Raw genomic sequence first — 14,418 nt, forward strand, 5'->3', positions numbered from 1 at the left:
AACAGCCAGTCTTGGCACGTGCCTACAGGCCCATCAGCGTCAAGGCCAGACAGAATTGCCCCGCAAGGTGGGAGGCGGAGGAGCACGTGCGTGCCGAGCCCCTCAGAGCAGCAGGGCCGGGTGATGGTTTCACACCCAGAGGAGACAGGAGGATGAGGAGGGCTGGCACGGGTGCAGGACTGTCCCCTCGCGCACACCCCGGCACAGCGCCCGTGCCAGCGTGGTGTTCGGCAGCCGCCCAGGGTCCAGGTGAGAGAAGAGGCAGCAATCCGAGATGCTGAATTGAGAAGAGTTTCCATGGCAACCCAGGCAGGGAAACCCCCCCAGAGCTGGGGGGCTCGGGCTGCAGGAGGGGAGAGAGCAGAGCCCGCAGAAGGCACAGGGCGAGAGGCGATGGGCGTGCTCGGGCACAGCGGGGCATAAAAAGGCAGCCGTGCCCGGGCCAGTTCTTGCACAGCACGGACAGGGAAGCGTGCGAGCGCCTGCTTGGGGGACTGGCAGGCAGAGCTGCACACAGGGGAGGGTGGTTTTACAGCCAAAACGCAATCTAGGCTGTGATGAGAAGAAAGTCCTTATATTCCTAGGGGATCCCAAACGTTTATGACAATGCTTAGAAACCCCAGAATGGAATATCCTACTTGGGGGGCAGTACTGACAGCACGTACAGAAATGTCACCCAATGTCCTTTCGCCCTGGGCAAGATGTAAGTTCCTAATCTGGGAATTTAAGGCATCTTTCTACTAGCACAGCAACCTCTTTTTCTACTCGGCCGCTCTCAAAACTGGTTATCTGAAGCAAGAACATCTAGTCAGCACTACAGAGAGCTCTTATTTCCTGCACGTGTCCTACCCTCACAGAGAAGGCTGCTCAAGAAAGACAAGGGATGTATTAAAAGGAATTTTGAATAAAGCTTCAAGACAAGAGCCTTGATCAAACCCAACACGTCACATGTGGAAGGAGACGAACAGAGAAGCCCCCACCAGGCTGAAGCAAAGAGACTTCAGACAGCAGGTTAAGAAGTGTCTGCGAGAGGGAGGGGAACAACTGACACTCAAAGGCAGTATCAGCACCCTCCCCAGGAAGGCAGGAGCAGCCTGTCCCAGAGCAGATGTCTTTTTAATCTACAGCTAACAGGCTTGCTCCACAAATGAGCACGCACAAGGCTGTAGAAGTATTCGGTATTCAGAAAGCATCAGTCTGATACAAACCTATTTGCTGCTGCGGCAGCTGCCACCCGTGACAGCGAGCTGTGCTACAAGGCAGGCTATGGAGTGCTTTTTCCTTCCTGGAGGGCACCCAAGAGGACAAAGTCAGGAACACATTCAGGCATCTCCGACACACACCCATCTCGCCCGCCACCAGGCAGCCAGACAGACCCGCACCTCCCAATCCCAAGCCAGCGCTGCGCTCCTGCACGGCCTGAAGGCACCAGGAGGCCCTGCTGTGCATGGCTGCAGGAGTTTCCCCGAGGGAAACGCCAGCTTTCCTCTGCAAGACCTCTGCACAGACCACATTTGGGTCAGGCAAAGGCACCACAGGGACTGCATGCTCCCAGGAAAGGAGGTGGGCTCGGGATATAACACCCACAAGAAGCTCAGTCCTTATCCAACTCATCTCTTGAAATAAAACCGATTTTATCTCCAAGCTATTTGCCCACACAAGTACTGCTCCCCGCCCCTAAGATCCCACAACTCCCCCATGTGTTGGAGAAGGTCAAACATCCAGTCACTTGTTGCAATAAATATTTATTTGGGCACTGACCATAGAAACTATTTTTGTAAGCCAGAGGACAGAAATAACAGATCTTCAGTCTCAAGTCATAGAAAGCTCTGAACATTAAAGAAGGCACTGAGGATCAAACCTGACATCAGAACAGAGCTGGCCGAACTCTGGCCTGAGCTACTCTAGAATTTTAAGTTCTGTCTCCATAGGGAAACACAACCGTTTCTTCGGAGAGCTCAGCCCCCTCCAGCCTAACCAACCTCCTGTTCCAAACACACAGGATGCAAATCCACACGGGGAGGCCCAGGAACCTATAGAGCAGACCCAAATATAAACCACTCTCGTTACTCTTGGGTGGTACAAGAAACAAGGCAATCCTACTCCTGGGGCTCTTCTTCTGTGCCAGAAATGGTCTCTGAACTGACTGATCATCTGGGAAAACAGAGTCCCCAGCAGCCCTGGTCTCCAAACCATGACTCTGCTATCCCTATGGACAGCAGCCCAGGGCTGGAGTCTGAGCCAATGCAGACAATCGCGGGCAAGAGCATCACTTAAATGTATAAAGCAGAATTATCCCAAGACCACCCCAGGACCAGCCACACAACACAACCTCCCCACGTGTTCCAGGAATTTTCCTCTCAGAAAACTCTGGGCTATGGCACAGATAGGGGCTGAGCTCGTTTTGTCACCCTATTTTTAGACTCTGGCTCAGGGGAGAATCTGTTGATATAAACAAGTGTGAGTGGCAAGCAGCAGCCCTTGAAAGGGAAAGAGCAATGACTGAATGAAGGGGGAAGACAGAGAGGATCTTCATTTCCCTTCACGTCACCAAGAATTCAGGTCTGGCCTCTCCTTTGCTGGAGGAAGGAAACATGCTCTTGAAAGACATTCTTCCAGGAGACTGATCCAGCCTGCCAGGAATGGCCCAAGCCAGCAGCATTGTGCAGGAAGGAAAAATAACGGAGACGGTTTATCAAAGTGTCCCTTCTCCCCTCACCCACCTTCCCCATAGTCTCCGACACTGATTTCAGGTCAGAAGCGTCCACATTAAAACGTGTTAGATCCCAGTATTCCCACAGCAGCAGCAACATCAGGGCAGTCTGAGCCAAGCAAGTCAGGCCAAAGGATGTTATTTTTCTTCCTTAGCATGCAGTTTGTTCCGCCGCTCCATCTTCTTCTGCAGTTTCCTCTTCAGCTGCAGTTGCTTTTTCTTCTGCAGCGTCTGCTGGACCTTCTCACGGCATTGCTTGTTTTTCTTCTTGATCTTGGCTAGCTCTGCCTTCCTTTTTGCCTCCAGATCTGGATCCTGCAATGGCAAACGCCAGGACACTAGTGACATGTCTAGGGACAGTGCCAGCCCCTTTGCCTTTCCTAGATGCCCACGCTGCTTTCTAGCCCGTAACCAAGTAGGCTGCAAAAGTCAGACACTACTCCGATGCAACTTTTTAATATCAGTCACCTTTTAAGATAAAATTTCACCACTCTGAAGGGGAGTGAGGCAGACACGCCACAGCAGTGAGGGAGGAACTGTCATTCCCTTTCCCCATCGATGGCATTATACCAGCTACAGATCAAAGTAGTTTATATAGCAGCAACTCTCACCTTCCCTTCAAGGATCATTTGTTTCCGCTTATTTATTTCTTTCTTCTCATCAAAATCCATTCCCTCCAGTTCCTGTCAAAGCAAAAATACAGCAGGGCAATCCATAACCAAGCACCGGGTCTGACACAGAGAAAAGCCGTACAGCTCTAAAGGGTCAGCAGAACCTCACCACTGTGCGCACATTTGGCAGCCTGCAGACCTTCCCCCCAAAGTACCAGCCTCAACACTCAGCAGCATAAAAATGCTGCAAAAATGTGCAATAACAGAGCAAACCCAGGGAAGACAACTAAAAAAACCCTCCACGCACACCCAATCCAAGTGCTTCCACTAGAAAAAGGAAGAAAAATCCTTATGTGCTCAAGAGCAAAGCTGCATATCCAGAGCCACACGTTAGACTGCAACAAATCTGGTGACACCCAGCTGCCCAAGCGCTCCAGTCCTCTGAACAAAGGGGCTTCATGTTTGCACACTTACTATTTCACATTCCCTCCTGGTGACGTTCACTTGGGTGAGGATGTCAAGCACAAACCGCTCCTCCACAGAGAACTCCTTCAGCTTCAGTTCTAAATCAGGGCGAGACATTTACAGACCGTGGCTGGTTACAAAATCCAGGGGCAGATTCTCAACGAGTAAAAAACCTGATATAGTTCCACTGATTATCAGTGGAATTGCTGTCATATGCCACAATCACTCTGACTTCTTCAGCCTACAACATGAGGATTAAATCCGCCCCTCTGCCTACAATTCCCCATAGCACAAGATGTTGCATTTAGTAGGTCTACTTCCTAAAAATATATGAAGTCTGAACCTACGCAAAGCAACCTGTTCTTTTTGTCCACATCAGCATACACAGTAGCAAGGAAGTAAGGAAGAAGCTGGCTGCTTTAATAAAAAGGTTACAGAGAAAGTTCAACACGCTATTTCTCCTCCACTAGAAAGAGCAGGAAGACAAACACGTTCATGCCTGCACACTCAAGAGCAGAATCAAAGCTGACGGAGATTCAAGTCCTCCTGCTCTTTTCCAAGCCTTAGCCAGACAGGGAAGGGAAACCATTTTTATGCTGATGTTCCAGATCATACATTCTGCACTGATGAAATCAGTGCTGCAAGTGCCGCAAGCACAAAGGAACGTATATGATCCCACATTTTAGCAGCATTAATGGTGCTCTACTTACTGATTTCCTCCTCAATAGCATGTACGAGATGGATGTCGTACTGCGTCACCAGTGTAATAGCTATTCCTTTCCGACCTGGATGATGAAAACACAGTGATATATGAATCTTGACAAGCAGAGGAAGATGAAGCCTAACCCCTGCCAAATTCCATCCATCCCCATGAGTCAGCCTAGCACAGCATGGTGACGGGGTGCTCAGAGGGGTCTTTATTTGCTCTGAAAATTCAGTTAACTACTGGTGCAGATCAGACCCAAGTCAGGGTGAGCCACCGTTGCAATCTTAAGGCAGGATGCCGAGCCAGTGATCTGAGCAGCTCTGGCGCTGACTGAAAAGACTGCACCGCAGCTGCTGTGAAGCCTCCTCGCACCCATTCAGGGCTCAGCCCCAGCACTGGGATCCCAGTTTTAGCCAGCGAACGGCACGCGGTTTTCCCCGCTCACCTGCACGGGCTGTCCGGCCAACCCGGTGAATGTAGATTTTCGGCAGGCCGGGAGTGTTGTGATTGATGACAACTTGTACTGTAGGAATGTCCAAACCTCTGGAATGCAGGGAAAGAGAACAGAAGTTGAGAAACACTGTTTTAATACAGGCAGTTTAAGTTCTTGTCCTCGGCTTTCTCCAAGAGCCCCATATTCTCATGAATACTGTCTTTACTGCCTCAGGCTGATTCTAGGACAAACTCTCTTCTCGCGCAGCTCTCCAATAGTCACAAAATGCAATGCCGCCTGGTAGCCTGCCGTTCCCTCCTAGACCCAGAGAACACACGAAGCCTCACAGAAATCATTCTCCTGCTAGAACACACCCCCCGCTGCAGCAAACCAAGCCAGGATCAGAGCTACATCACACACAAGTGGGCTCCAAAACACAGCTCAGAGATGTTCTGCAACGGAAGCGAACAACCCTGTCCTACCCAAGTGGGGGGAATTTAAAGCTCTCCTCTTGCTAAACTCAGCCTAATCTCTGCAGTGGTTCTGGTGCTTAAAAAGCAGGCTTAAGACCTTCAGCAACAGAGACCGCGTTTTTCCCTTACCTAGCAGCAACATCAGTGGCAATGAGAATCTTAAAGATGCTGGACTTGAACTTTGCTAAAGCTGCAAATCGTTGCCGCTGTAAGAGAAAAGTCTGTATGAGGGACGTTGTGATCCACAGGAGCCGCAGGACTCGGACAGACGTCTGGCTCAGGGATGCAGCTCGCAGCATCCATCTCCAGATCTGTCCATCACTCACCTGTTTCATCATGGAATGCAGAGCTATAGAAGGAAAGTTGTATTTCCTAAGCATCATGTTCAAGACCTGGCAGTCCCTTGAAGGGAATAAAAAAAGAAAAAATCAGAATGTAACCGGGAAATGTAAAGCTGATGGAGCAGGACAGAGCTGGGGTTCCTCGAGAAGCCCTCACGCTACAATTACCGCAACGCAGTTAGTTACTGAAGCGCTCTGACAGACATAGGGAACAGGACACCCACTCCACACCCGCTCACCCCAGAGAGTGTGATGGGATTCCCGCTTGCACCCGGGGGAATATCACCAGCTCCACGGCTCAATCCCAGCCACCTGAACCACCCGAAGGAAGGGAAGAGCTCAGGGGAGCAGACAGTGCTATTTTCCCCATCCCTTTTCCAGTATCCATCAGCAGGAGGAAAGGAAGATGCAGGGAGGTAAAGCAGCTTGACCGTCTGGCATGCTACATTTCTGGGTGGCCCTTCAGCCCCAGATCGCTCAAAAGAAAAGGTGTTTCTCTACCAAATTGCGGAACAGACTAAGGAAGCAAATACCATCCCAGCCTAACACCCAATACAGTGCGAATTTGGAATGTGAACTAGAAACGTAAAGGAACATCTACGTTAAGAGCAATCACGAGGAATGATGCCACTCACTTGCAGGTTTTAGTAAAGATAATAATAGACCAGTCTTCATGCTCGTCCTGGAAGGTCTGGATTAAATGGACAAGGTACGCGTCCTTGACTGCTTCGGGTACAAGCAAGTAGCGCTGGTCCAATTCATCCACTGTCCGCACCCTGTCAGGAGGGGAAGGCAAAGCACCAAGAAGCACCAGTTTGGCAAGTGAAGATGGGACACAAGGGAAATGAAAGACCGTAAGGAGGCCAGATAACAGAGAGGAAACGGGATTCTTCATCTGCTCAGTAGAGTGGAGGAAGACTTACTCGGACACAGCCTCCCAGAAGAACGGTCTGTTCGCGGCCAGGCTCTTCAGCTCGTTCAGCGTATCGGTCAGCGTGGCGCTGAACAGCAACGTTTGTCTGCGTGCCGGAACAGCCTCCAGAATCACCTCCAGGTCCGCGGTGAAATCAGCACAGCCCTGCTCCAACAACCGGTCGGCTTCATCCAAAACCTAGGCACAGCCGAAAATAAATGAGATCATCTGCATGCATACCTACAAAGCTAAAAATCTTAAAAGCATTAAAAAAAAAAAAAAAAACAACTTGGAAAACTGCCTTACCAAGAACTTTAGTTTTTTAAGGCTGAAAGTGTTGGAACTGCGGAGGTGATCTGCCAGCCTGCCGGGCGTAGCGATGACAACGTGGGGTTTACGGGAGAGCTCCAGCGCCTGCGCCACCATGTCTGCAACACGAACCACAGAGCCGAGTTACGGGCAGCTGAACGCGGACCCTAAAATCACGTAGTCTTGTAAAGCTGGAAAACATCACTCTCCTTATTTCCACCAGCCTCCGCTGCCTTGGATAACAGCTCCTCAGCGTGAAGAAAACAAACCATGTGGCAAGAGAACCTCCCCGGGGCGCTCTGCGCTTTCCCAACCCTACCGGGGCCGGCGGGAGAAGGGCGCCGGCTCCGACCCCCGCGCAGCGGCACTCACCCAGGCCGCCCACCACCACGCAGTCCTTCAGGCCGAGCGGCTTCCCCAGGACACGGAACTGCTCGGCGATCTGGTACGCCAGCTCCCTGCCGGGGAGGAGAGAGCTGAAGCGGGGCCGGCCGCTGCCGCTGCCGCCACCGCGCGGGGTCTTCCGAGACCGGCTCTCCCGGTCCGGGCCCTCCCGGGGCCGCTCCGTACCTGGTGGGTGTCAGCACCAGGCAGAAGATGCCGTAGGGGTCCTCGGAGAGCACCTGCAGCACGGGCAGCACGAAGGCCGCCGTCTTCCCGCTGCCCGTCTTGGCGCAGCCCAGGCAGTCGCGACCTGCGAGGGAAGCAGAAAGACGGGGACCGTGAGCGGCCATTAACCGCGAGACCGGGACCGGGACCGGGACCGGGACCGGGCGCACTCACCCTGCAGCACGGCCGGGATGCAGGCGGCCTGCACGGGCGTGGGCCGGCTCAGCCCCACCTGCCGCGCCTGCTCCGCCAACCACGGCGCCAGCCCCAGCGCCCGGAACTCCGCCATGACCGTACCCATGTGCCACCGGCGCTTCCGGCCTCGCGTCACCGGGGGCGCCCGCCCACCTCATTGGCTGCCTCCTGCTGACCCTTTCCCAGTCTGCCTTGCTCGACAGCCGCTTCCGGCGCTGTCGTGACGTTACCACCTCCTTGCGTGCCTATTGGCTGGCGCGGGAGGTCTCCATGGAGACTGCGGCTCCCGGCAGCCGCCGGGTGCTCAGCTGCTTCCGGAGACGTGTCTGAGGCGGGGAAATGGCGTCCGGGGCGGGTGCGGGCTCCGCTGGTCAGGGCGGCGACGCCGACGAGCTCTTCGACGTAAAGAACAGCTTTTACATCGGGGCCTACCAGGCCGCTATCAACGAGGCACAGCGGGTCAAGGTAGGGGAGGTTGGGGGTGGGGGGGCAGGCTGTCCTTTGGCCCGCGGGTCGGTGCCTCTCCCTGGGACCTGCCCCCCCTCGGCCGCCCTGGCGTCTAAAGGCGCGAGCCTGGGGCTCCCCGAGTGGTCTTCGTCCCTGCCTGCCTCATCCCAGGCTGTTTTCGGTGCTCCCCAGCTCCCTGCTCTAGCAGGGAGACGCTGGGGTGGAAGGGGGGCTCCCGTGGGCCCCGAGAATGTGTGTGTGGGGGGTGTCCTTTCTCTGGGGGAGTTTTGTGTGTGGAGTTGTGTTGTTGCGGGGTTGGGTTATGGCTGTACGGGTCACTGAGAGAGGTTCTTGTTTCCTGTCATCCCTTCAGCCGTCTAATCCGGAGAAGGAAGTGGAGAGGGACGTGTTCTTATTCCGAGCCTACATCGCCCAGGTGAGGTTGCAGGCGCTGCATTTGCAGCAGCATAGTCTGACTGCAGGGCTGGAGTCGAGGAGGTTGTGAATCTGAGTCCTCTGAATACAGCGTTATACAGTTTAGTAATAATTCCTCCTTCAGCACTGGAACATAATGCATTCCCTGGCGGTAAGGATTTGTGAATGCAGTGTGTTGTCGGTAGGGTCAGGATGACCTGATGAGACCACTTTGAGAGTTACTTTATCATTTTTAAAATGGCTTACGGGCAAATGCTCCTTATCGGGGTTATGAAATCTGGCTGTGTTTGTAGAGTATGATGTGAAACCTAAAATAGAAATTTGCTGTTCCTGGTTTTTGTTGTTGTTGTTCTAACTGAGGTTTTAGAAAGTAAGCAATTATTTCCTGTGTTCTGAAAAGTTAGTAAGTCACAGATTTTTCTTCATTGCCTTCAATAGCGAAAATACGGTGTTGTCCTGGATGAAATTAAAGCCAACGCTAGTCCTGAGCTCCAAGCAGTGAGGATGTTTGCAGAATATCTTTCAAATGAGAGTCAGAGGTAAGTCTGATAATAAGTTGGAACTCAAGCCCTGTCTAACAGGGAATATGTTTCCATGTGGAAAGTTTCCTGTAGAAGTGCGGTCTTTATCATGATTTTCTGTGGTTTTGCAGTGAATCTCAAAAAGGCAGAGTAGTGTCGGGGCGGGATCTTTTTGCCTCGCTTAGTAACGAAACGCTCAGAAATTCTCACCCTTGCTCTTCGTAGGGATGCAATCGTTGCCGATTTGGACAAGAAAATGGCAAAAAGTGTTGACGTAGCCAATACTACTTTCTTGCTGATGGCTGCTTCCATCTATTTCCACGACAAAAATCCTGATGCGGCTCTGCGTACTCTGCATCAAGGGGAGAGCTTGGAATGGTAAGCGTAACTCACCCTGCCATCGCGGAGGTGTGTGCTGGCAAAGCCTCTCTCTTGTCTAGGGAGAGGTGCCGTAGAAACGGCTGAGGTCTGGCTTGTCTCTAAGAAGCCTTGAGACCATTGAGAAACTACTTTGAGGTTTGCCTTCTCAGCAGTAAGTGATTTGGTGCTCGTCCTACAATATCAAGTCTATCGCTCCCTTGTGAAACTTAAGAACCGGGTTTATTGATTCGTGTGTGTTCAGGATCGCTGAGATGAGCATTATGTCAACACAGCGAGCGAGCACTTGGGAGCTGGGAGCAAGCTTCCCCGTTCCGGGTCCTGCTCTGAGAGCCGCCTGCTCTGCTGGTTCCCCGCGGCAGGGAGGCTTGTCCCTGGCACTGGCAGTACATCTCTCTGCTAAGCAGCAGGCTCCCAGGCAAAGCGTAGGGAGCAGTAAAGCCTGCAGTTGTGAAAATCACTTTGCTCTTGTTCGTTGCAGCATGGCCATGATGATACAGATTCTTCTGAAGCTTGACAGGCTTGATCTGGCTCGGTAGGTTTGTGTCCCTTTGCTTTTTAATGGTGCTCTTGTGGGATGAGCCTTGATGAGAGAATTTTCATCACCCAGCCTCCCCCAGGGCGCAGCATTTTAACACCTGCAGTGGACAGAACAACTCGTGTGTAGGTAGGGGTGCGCTGCGAAATGTTTTTATTCTTCAAGTTGCAAAAGCTGTGGAGATAACAGAGCTGGACACAGCTAAAGGAAGAGACGGACCTCTGGGCTTAATCTCATCTTCAGCAGAACGTGGTTTGAATCCCTAGTCCTGGGTTTCTGACTTCCCAGAAGTCAGTTCCCTATTACTTTACTGGGAAGTAAAACAGGGAGGTCTTTCAGTAAAATATTAAGAGGTGTTTGTGCCACGTTACTAGCTTGCTGTGTCTGTTGTGCTGTAGCGATGGAAGCGTTGAGAGAAGAAACTACAACCTTTTGTTTCTATCTTAAAGAAGTTGCCTTGTCTTTCTGTTGTGTGACTCACGCTTTTGCTTCTGCAGCAAGGAACTTAAGAAAATGCAGGAGCAAGACGAGGATGCGACTCTTACTCAGCTGGCAACTGCCTGGGTGAACCTGGCCATAGTGAGTATCTTAAATGGGGATCTGTAGCTTACAACATCTGAGAAACACCACTCCGTATCTTGTTCCTGATTGCTCTTTTCACTTCATGATTTCTGAAAAGCATGCAAGGTTTTTGTTGGGCTTGGGGTTTTTTTCCCCTTCCTTCAAGTGCACAGAAAATATTGGTAGCTGGCTTCACGAACTAACTGGCTGTTTTGATTGTCAGTCTTTCATCTGTGCTCCTTAGCCTTCAGCTCACACAGGGAAGAGCTAAACCACCCTTAAAAAAAATCACAAAACATTAGAATATAAAATGGAAAGCTGCAGTGTTACTAGCATCCAGACTTGCAATTAAACTCCAAGAAAAAAATGTAATTCTCTGCTTAGAGCAGACTGTCTTGAAGCATGTTTGTGAATCAGACAAAAACGTACACTGTTTGGCAGTCCAGATAATCAGGTGATTGAAAATAAGTAGTCTCCTACAATTCAGTGAAGTCCAAGGTTATGCGTGCAATAACCTGCTGTGCTATTAAGAGTTCTTTTTTCAGCGTTCGCTTGGTTTTATGAAATCTGTCATACGTAGCCCTTGCCTTACAATAGCGTGTGGCTAGATTTTCCTTAAGATCTTAGTTTCCACGAGGGATCCCACCTGTAGTTGGTGGAAGCCACTGCACGTAGAACCTTTCTGAAGCTGGAACTTTTTGAAAAGCCAGGTGTCCATACCTGCATTTAATTATAAAAATCTCATTTCATAATGCTTTGTTACGTCAGACATCTGAAGTGGTTGTTTTGAAGTGTTTTTTTCCTTTTGAATGGAAGCCTGGATCTTTTGGTCACTTAAGTGGTTCTCAATATTTAATATTTTTGCATTTCTTTCATCTATGGTCTGACGGTGATCTGTTGTGGTACAGGAGATCACATGAATGCCTACAGCTGTTAGCATTGGTTCTTAGGCGTTTCATACCTGTGCTTTATAGCCCTGGAAATGAACTTTGTGCCTAGTCCTTCAACCATGGCAAGAATGTACAGGCTTCTTAGCAACACGTAATGAAACTGTGGGTGTTTGTCTCCTCCCTTCGCAGGGTGGCGAGAAGTTACAAGATGCCTATTACATCTTCCAAGAGATGGCAGACAAGTGCTCCTCCACCCTCCTCCTACTTAACGGCCAGGCAGCCTGCTATATGGCTCAGGGCAAGTGGGACGATGCAGAGGGAGTACTTCAAGAGGCATTGGACAAGGTACTTTCTGCTTTTGCCAGGCACATTTGCGCTCAGGAGGATGTAGAGTAAAACAGCAAGGACTTTCCCTGTTAAACTTCATGAAAATACCAACATATTCATACATATCGCTAAGAGTAGTGGCTGTTTATACCCACCTCTTCTTCTACTTTGCCTTTTCCAGTAAAGTGAGCTATAGGTTTGGCAGAACTTGTTCTTGCAGAACTGTGCTGGTTGTTACACTTAAGTCACGGTAGAGGTACGTCAGATAGATCAGATGATTGTTCTTGTTTTCAGGACAGTGGCCATCCTGAGACCCTGATCAACTTCGTTGTCCTGTCACAGCACTTGGGCAAACCACCAGAGGTGAGGCTTGTTTTGTTGCGCTCGGCAAGCAGATAGGATGAACCTGTTCCTGCTGCCGAGGGCAGGTTGTGTGTTCCTTGTGCACGTGGTAACTTTGCTTGGGTTTTGCAATTTTGTATGTTCTCATCAGGATTGGCATGAACAAAATGGAATAGTTCTGGGGTGCGAGGAGCTCGCATCTTCAGTATTCAGTAAGGTGTTTGTGGAAATACAGATGATGCAGACAATGGTATATACTTGAGAGGAAGGCCTGGGTGGAAAAAGAGATCTCTCTGAGTTCTGAATTCAGTTCTCACCGATCGTCTTCTTGAACCCACTATTTAAGGTCTAATTTTTAAGTGCAGAGCGTGCACAGGTCTTACTGGTTTTAGCTGGGGCTGCTAATGTTCAGGACACTGAGAAAATCTGGTCTTTACTCACCGTAAACAAATACATTGCAGTGTGATGTGTTAAACTCTTGGCTTCTTCTCATGTTATCTCATGATATTTAAATTTATCTCATCCCATCAGGTTACGAATCGCTATTTGTCACAGTTGAAAGATGCGCATAAAAACCATCCGTTCATAAAGGAGTATCAGGCAAAGGTACTAATTACTTTGGAATACAAAACTGAATTTATTGTGCCTCATCCCAGTGTCTGATGGGGCGAGTGGATTCTTTACCAGTAAACATGACTGCGGTCCTGAGGGGGCAGGTCCATGTTCTTTCTCTGTCCTGTCACTTACCAGCACGTTTCCTAGCCCTTGGGAGAGGTGTTGGGAAGCACAAGCCAGGTGTTAAACAAAGGAGTGATGTGCCCGAACCTGGTAACTTCTTGAAAGAATAGCTCTGAAATACAGGCTCTTAATCCGAGTCAGAAGTGTGTTACCATCAGACATTATGCTTAACTAGAGGAAACATCCTTCTGGAAGAGAGAATTTGGGGAGGGGGAAAGAAGGATAAAGGTAATAGCGAAGGGAAAATGGAACAAAATGAAAAAAATTGAGAACTGATACAGGTGATCTTGCTTCTTAGAATTCCTTTTCCCTTAGTGAGCTGCGATAGTAGTGTTCTCTTCAGCTAACGCAGGTTTTATTAAATTATCAGTAAAGTTCAAGACTTGTTCATTTTATTTTTGTTTCTGATTTGAAGGAGAATGACTTTGACCGGCTAGCCATGCAGTATGCCCCCAGCGCATGAGGAGAGGGGAACGAGGCTGCGGACCTGCTCTCTGGTACCTTGGGAACTGGGGTCGATGTGCAAAGCCTCTCTGGTGACACGGGAAAATGCCCTCTGCAAGTCGGTCTGGCCTAACGCGCTGTGGCAGGGTCTTGTAATGCAGCAGGCCGGTGCTAAACCTGTATATAATGTGTAGCTACTTGAATGTGGTAGCTGAAAAGCCTGTGTTCTGGCTTACCTGGGTCCTGAACTCTGTTTAAAATACAGTGCGAATCAAGAGTATGCAACGCTGTACCTTAAACATTCCTAATAAAGCCTTTTCTGGATCCGTGTGCCCCTTAATTTCTGGAATTCAAGTAATTCCACTCTGGGACTGAGCCCTGTCATCTGTACCGAGGGCATACTTGCGGGCAGAGTACGAAGGTTAATTTTAAGCATCTGCATTCAGTACGTGGATGAATCCTGAGCTGCGGATCTTCTTTCAGGCTGACCGGTGCCTCCTCCTTTAACTTCAGCATCCTCTGGAAGAAGCACGCACAGCTGTAGGGGTTACTGCTGGTGAGAGGGAAAGCTTCCCCAAAATAAAAATAATCCGATTGTAATAGGCTCAGCCTTAATCTTAAATTGGCAAAATGCAGCAGCTCGTGTCCTGGAGCCAGGACAGCACGACCTGCGGTACGTGGGGAAGTGCACTTGTCACCAGTCACTTCTGAAAGCGTGGTGGTTGTTGAACCTGACGTGTCGTGGAACATAACGTGATCCAACGCTACGCGATGATGCTTTTCTGTAGCCTCGGGCTCCTGCCTAGCGTTTCAGACTGCTGTACGTGTCGAGCGGTTGTGTTCCATCAGAGGTGCAACGAGCAGACGGCCGAGTGGAACCCGCAGCTGGGACCTCCTCAGCTCTGAGATTTGAATTATCTTTTGAATTATCATTTGGGTGGCGTTTGGGAGGGGGGAGGAGAGGGGTTTATACTACACTGTAAACGCGTCTCCCTGGCGTTTCCTTTGTGCCCACCTCGCCGTGATTGC

At 50.2% G+C, this 14,418-nt stretch overlaps 2 protein-coding genes across 2 annotated transcripts; one reads left to right on the top strand and one right to left on the bottom strand.

The window, feature by feature from the left end:
- Positions 1 to 1,725: 1,725 nt before the first annotated feature.
- DDX49 (DEAD-box helicase 49) lies at positions 1,726 to 7,862 on the bottom strand. The gene is made up of 13 exons (XM_050910488.1): positions 7,748 to 7,862; positions 7,535 to 7,658; positions 7,337 to 7,422; positions 6,962 to 7,083; positions 6,666 to 6,853; positions 6,378 to 6,518; positions 5,728 to 5,803; positions 5,531 to 5,607; positions 4,941 to 5,038; positions 4,500 to 4,574; positions 3,799 to 3,887; positions 3,325 to 3,396; positions 1,726 to 3,028 (listed from the first exon to the last, which is right to left on the bottom strand). Exons 1-13 carry the CDS (start codon positions 7,860 to 7,862, stop codon positions 2,852 to 2,854), a joined length of 1,440 nt encoding a protein of 479 aa, XP_050766445.1. The 3' UTR covers positions 1,726 to 2,851.
- Positions 7,863 to 8,107: 245 nt separating this feature from the next.
- On the top strand, positions 8,108 to 13,713 carry COPE (COPI coat complex subunit epsilon). Its single transcript, XM_050910548.1, has 10 exons — positions 8,108 to 8,233; positions 8,589 to 8,651; positions 9,089 to 9,189; positions 9,397 to 9,549; positions 10,031 to 10,084; positions 10,585 to 10,666; positions 11,728 to 11,883; positions 12,160 to 12,228; positions 12,739 to 12,813; positions 13,361 to 13,713. The coding sequence occupies exons 1-10, from the start codon at positions 8,108 to 8,110 to the stop codon at positions 13,406 to 13,408; spliced, it is 927 nt and encodes a 308-aa protein (XP_050766505.1). The 3' UTR covers positions 13,409 to 13,713.
- The last annotated feature ends 705 nt before the right edge of the window (positions 13,714 to 14,418 follow it).

The sequence above is a fragment of the Gymnogyps californianus genome, chromosome 24, assembly GCF_018139145.2.
Source record: "Gymnogyps californianus isolate 813 chromosome 24, ASM1813914v2, whole genome shotgun sequence".
Classification (NCBI taxonomy): Eukaryota; Metazoa; Chordata; class Aves; order Accipitriformes; family Cathartidae; genus Gymnogyps; species Gymnogyps californianus.

Coding starts and splice junctions, on each gene's coding strand:
- COPE (XM_050910548.1), top strand. CDS start 8,108: ATGGCGTCCGGGGCGGGTGCGGGCTCCGCTGGTCAGGGCGGCGACGCC. Junction 9,550..10,030: donor CAAGGGGAGAGCTTGGAATG/GTAAGCGTAACT, acceptor TGTTCGTTGCAG/CATGGCCATGATGATACAGA. Junction 12,229..12,738: donor ACTTGGGCAAACCACCAGAG/GTGAGGCTTGTT, acceptor TCATCCCATCAG/GTTACGAATCGCTATTTGTC.
- DDX49 (XM_050910488.1), bottom strand. CDS start 7,862: ATGGCGGAGTTCCGGGCGCTGGGGCTGGCGCCGTGGTTGGCGGAGCAG. Junction 3,888..4,499: donor TGCTATTGAGGAGGAAATCA/GTAAGTAGAGCA, acceptor GCCCTGATTTAG/AACTGAAGCTGAAGGAGTTC. Junction 3,397..3,798: donor CCAGGAGGGAATGTGAAATA/GTAAGTGTGCAA, acceptor TTGCTTTGACAG/GAACTGGAGGGAATGGATTT.